Below are 5,000 nucleotides of genomic sequence, written 5' to 3'. Positions count from 1 at the left end.
ACTGGCGCTCATACTTATTGAGCCAAATTAGCTAATGCTTTGATGGTTTCAACCGTTTTACGCTCAACTGATGAAAAACACTGACTCACCTGCGTACCAGATTTGCAAACGTACGTTCGATTTCTCCTTATGCTCCTTTTGAAGAATCCAGAACATCCGTCACAAGCGTATACGCCATAGTGTTTCCCAGAACTTCGGTCTCCGCACACTTTACACGGAATGTCCAGAATTCGACCTTAGAAGTAAATAGGTATAAACATTTATTTTCATTGATAGTCAAATGTGTTATCTTGCAAATTTGTGAATATGTAGAATAAAATTAAATATGTAACCAATGATGCGAATAGATTATATGACAGTGATATATAGACATTCCGTACCTAATTCTAAAATATAAAACCTTGCATTCGGAATTTGTTTGATTCACGACTGACTTCTTAATATAGATTACTGCAGGATTTCTAACTCAGATTTGACAGCACTCTGCTCATGTAAAAAGACTCCCCTGTACTAAACACACACTTACATAACAGTGTCAGGGGACACTGTTTTAACAGGTCACTTTATGGGAATCCATGTGCCTTTAGGCCTATTGCACGTAATGGTGGGAAGCGTATCGAAGGTTTCCGTAAAACAATGTTCTGCAGGCGCGGACAATGGTGACATTAGGGAAAGTGTTAACTTAATGATTTCCCCCATTGAGGCTCGTCTGACTGGACCGATCTCGACAAGCTGCCAACCCTGCCTCATAATGAAGCTCGACAGCTGCTTTCTCCGCGCCATCTATAGGCCCGCGGATTAGGGAGTGACACGGGAGCGAGGATAATACGGGCCAGTGCGTCTCAGCGACTCAAATGAAGTGTATGCAAATGAGGCTGGAGTAAATGAAAATTGTGATTTTTCTTGTGTGTGTATAAAACTTTTTTTTTTCTTCCTGTATTTAAATCCGTTAATGGCTGGTATATTTGCATGTATATGGGGGAGTCGTTTAGAGGAACGGCTATGTAATTACTGACATATGTCCACCTGCTCATTGATTTTCCAGTGACCCGTCAAAAACGGTAGCATGGGAATTCGGATATAGCTCGGTAACGACTGAGTAGCAAAACAATGACTTCGTGCTAGGGTGTTCTACTGTAGAATCCGTGCCCTGTGGTCTTTGAAAATTATAGCTCGTTCAAAAGTACTTTGGCAGGGTTTTTTTGCATTAGATTATTTAAAGTTTTTTTCTATAAATGACTTGTGAAAGCTTTACAATTTTTACTTTTCGGCAACGTTTAAATAGTGTAATGTTTACATGTATGTGTGTATGTAAAACAGAGTTATTGCAGTGTAATACACAAGGTTTCAAGGTATATATGTATAAAATACATAGATAATGGCTTGTGTATATTGTAAACATAATCGGAAGATATGTAGTTGGGCTAGACTTCAAGTAAAGGTAATAGGATATACAAGCAGTTCAAACCAAATGGGGAGACCAATAATTGTTGAATTGTTGTCAAAATAGCAATATATATATATATATATATATATATATATATATATATATATATATATATATATATATATATATATATATATCTCACACATACATACATACACTATAGCAAATATGTCCGCATATTCGCCCCTCAGCGTAGGCTAGTTCCACAATTATTCCAGAAGCTTTATTCATTGTTTATTTAAGAATAATGAATTAAACTGTTTTTTCCCGATGCATTTGTTTGCATGCCTGTTAGGTTACATAGATGTGACGTCTTATATTATATTGAATTATATTAAAAATCCAATACGTTATACAGAAGCTACATTTTAACTATTAATAAAATACTGTCACCTCTCAGCTTTGTGCACTTTACGTCTATATCAGAAGTAATTACAGCCTAATTTTATACACTTGACCGCCAGTGACGCTTAGGAGACACGCAGAAATTGGTCGAAGGCGGATTTGTTTTAGCCGTGCAAGAACGCCTTTATCTTTTCCTCACGGGTCTCCCATCATGTTGCATTGTGCGTCGTAATTGCTTGAAGACACATGGCATATTTCATTACTGTAATCAGTTTCAGGTCCGTATCATGTTGCAATAGTTTAGGTGGAGTTGTGGGGAACTGCAACTCAAAGACCACCCAAACTGTCTGTAATTTTAAAACATTTTAAAAGTAATGATGAGTAAGAAACAGTTCAGAGTGAGCAATAATAATGATACGAAAACACAAACTGCTCTGTTTCCGAATATTTATTGAAATGCTAAGAAAATGTACAAGACATCCTTAGGCCGTGTCTGAAAATAATTTGAAAACTAAACTGGATTATTTCTGACTATTGGCCAAGCATCATTTTTGGGTTTCCGAAAATTTAAGTCTTTACAATCTTTTAAGTTTTAGTCCAAAAGTTTTAAATCTTTACAGTCTTTTAAGTTTCAATCCAATATAGTGCCTAAATTATGAACTCGTGGTATTTTAAAAGCTTTTTCTTCACTATTTTATGATGGTTATCCTTAGCGCTCAATTGGACTGAATTACTTAAAAGTATAACCTACGATTAATACTATTTCTTTTTCATTTAATAATGGACGAGCAAATGGGATTGAGAGTTTAGTGCGTCAATAGTTTGTGTGTGTGTGTGTGTGTGTGTGTGTGTGTGTGTGTGTGTGTGTGTGTGTGTGTGTGTGTGTGTGTGTGTGTGTTTTAGCCTCATAGACAGACGTATACTGATCTATAGCATTATAGTTAAAATGCATTGGTCTGATTTATGAACGGACTTTGTCACTCAGTTAATTAATTGTTTCTGCAAAACGGCGCTGATCATGCTTAAATACCACAGCACGCAGGTTCCCATTCCCTTGAAATTAATTTACAGGTTCAGACGAATGCCTAGTCCATACAAAGGCCTAATCAAGAAAACAGATCTATCTTATTGAACGTAAATAAATACTACACTTAGTAATCTTTTAAAAGGCGTTAGATACTAACTTTTAAAATGGTATGAGCAGAAACTGTTGTTGTTTAATATAGTATATACTTATGGTTAGATTATGTCACGTTGTATTACGAAAACATGACAGGTAATTCTGCTGTCAAGATCCTTTCAGTCGAATAACCCGAGAACAAAATATATGCCAAACCAAACACATTATCTCATAAATAGCTAATAGAATATTTGTTCATGCTCATTTAAATAATTCTGCCCGAACTGCGTGTCATGCGATTCTGATTTTTACGTTTTATAAAAACTACATTAACTCTATAAATTGACAAGCTAGTCTATTCATCAAAGGAGATACAAAGCAAACCCCAAAGGAATTTCGAATGCCTTGTAGTGTCTTTTTTATAATAGCGAGCCTTGATTAAGAAAAGTTCAGTATGAGTCTATATGTTCAGAAGCCTGGTCCACTCGTTTTGCGAACACACTTTTGCAAATAACATTCTGCAATATTGTTATTTAGACAAACCATGTTGATTTCGTAAAATACGAAAATTATGTCTTAGATTAGTTTGTGAAGAGAATAAAGGCAGAATAAAGACTACTTACTGGATTTGACATTTAATATATCCAAACAACCACTTGTTGAACCGGCAGGTTTGCTCATCTTGGCTTCTGTTTCACTTGTTCTGAGATGTGAAACTATGATACTAAACCTTTGAGATTAAAAAAAAAAAACTTTTGCTCTGATTGAAATAGCAAATACAGACAAATAAGTTTTCCAGTTGGAGAGTCACTCCACTTGAATCTAATTTATAGAGCGCTAAGTAATGCTCAAACCCGGGTCCTTTCGCTTTTCCGGGATAATCAGAATCCAGATTTTGCAGAAGCTGACCGATCTTGATTGTCGAAATGGACAGAGTCCCACCGAAGGGATGCAGGTCCCGGACTCGCAGCGTCGTCGGAAAGTTCCTACAGCTACCGGTATCACGCAGTAAATATGCCTAGTCGCCTTATCACTCCCTCCAGCAACAACCGCAACTAAAAGTTAAAAAAAACAGACAATAGATAAGAAATGTCTCGCAACCCGAAGCCTTGGTGACTTTGTGATGTGTGCCGTCAGATTAAAGCTTTAGTAATATGTATGAGAAGTATTTGAGGAGGAAGAGGCAGGGAGAGAAGGAAGGTGGGAGGAGAGCCCCAACTTCCTTCGCCCACTTAGCTTTTCCCTGCCTTCCACTCCAACTCCTGTTCCTGCATGACGTCACCTGCCTCAGGGGTCCAGAGGCAAATGAAATGATGTTTCCAAAGGCTCGCACAGGGAGGTAGAGGAAGAGGAGCACAAGCGCGCGCACAGGCTTGAGCTATTCAAAGGCTGTTTTGGTTATAAATTAGCTTGGTTTTGCAGATGTATAACAACAAAGTTCGACCATTTATTATTAATTTTCATAACTTGAGTCTAAAGTGACGTTTTAGCTTTTGAGGAGTCAGTGATGATCTACCTACACTTGAATGAACCATTTCTTTTCCCATAGAGGGACATTTTCGGAATTTTGCATGCTCCGAACAAAAGTCTTTTACAGTAATATAACTCTTGCGGTATTGAATGCTTGCAAGTGAGCCTGCACCTGTTGAGCTTGTAGACTTTACAATGCACGAGCGCGATCCTGAACTAACACCGTTCATATCCCGCGTTGTCAATTACGTTGTCTTTTCAGTGTATATTTCTTATTGAATTTTTTGATACGCAAAATCTTTTAATCAATGTATTGTTTTTAACCTTAGTTGGTTTTTTTTGTTTTTGTTTTGTTTTTTGTTTTTTTGACTTTTAAGTTTTTCTGTATTGATGTCATTGCAGAAAAACGTATAAATCACGCTACTGGCTTTGCTTCATCGCACTCAGCTGTTATTCCGTATAGCTTAATTATTTGTTTATAGCAACGTTTCATCCATCTTTTGTTGTAACTTTTTTTTAAGCTTTCGTGCTCCGGTGATGTAAAAATCTACATGTGATCGATAGCAAATATGCCGTTTTCACTCAAAAGTTTATTATGCGGTACATTTCAGAGTTGAG

General features: G+C 36.8%; 1 protein-coding gene across 2 annotated transcripts in view; it reads right to left on the bottom strand.

Moving 5' to 3' along the window:
* Positions 1–3,614, bottom strand: part of nr2e1 (nuclear receptor subfamily 2, group E, member 1) — a 7,431-nt gene extending 3,817 nt beyond the window's left edge. Inside the window, exons 1-2 of one of the 2 annotated variants that reach the window (XM_035529398.1) lie at positions 3,536–3,614; positions 90–235 (exon numbers count right to left, since the gene is read on the bottom strand). In XM_035529398.1, coding sequence (XP_035385291.1) covers positions 90–235; positions 3,536–3,593 — 204 coding nt within the window. In that variant the 5' untranslated portion in view covers positions 3,594–3,614. The remainder of the gene's footprint in view (positions 1–89; positions 236–3,535) is intronic. The other variant, XM_035529399.1, reaches the window with a different exon arrangement.
* Between the last annotated feature and the right edge of the window lie 1,386 nt (positions 3,615–5,000).

This window comes from Electrophorus electricus, chromosome 8, assembly GCF_013358815.1.
Source record: "Electrophorus electricus isolate fEleEle1 chromosome 8, fEleEle1.pri, whole genome shotgun sequence".
Taxonomy (NCBI): Eukaryota; Metazoa; Chordata; class Actinopteri; order Gymnotiformes; family Gymnotidae; genus Electrophorus; species Electrophorus electricus.
This window is presented reverse-complemented; position numbering and strand designations above follow the sequence as displayed.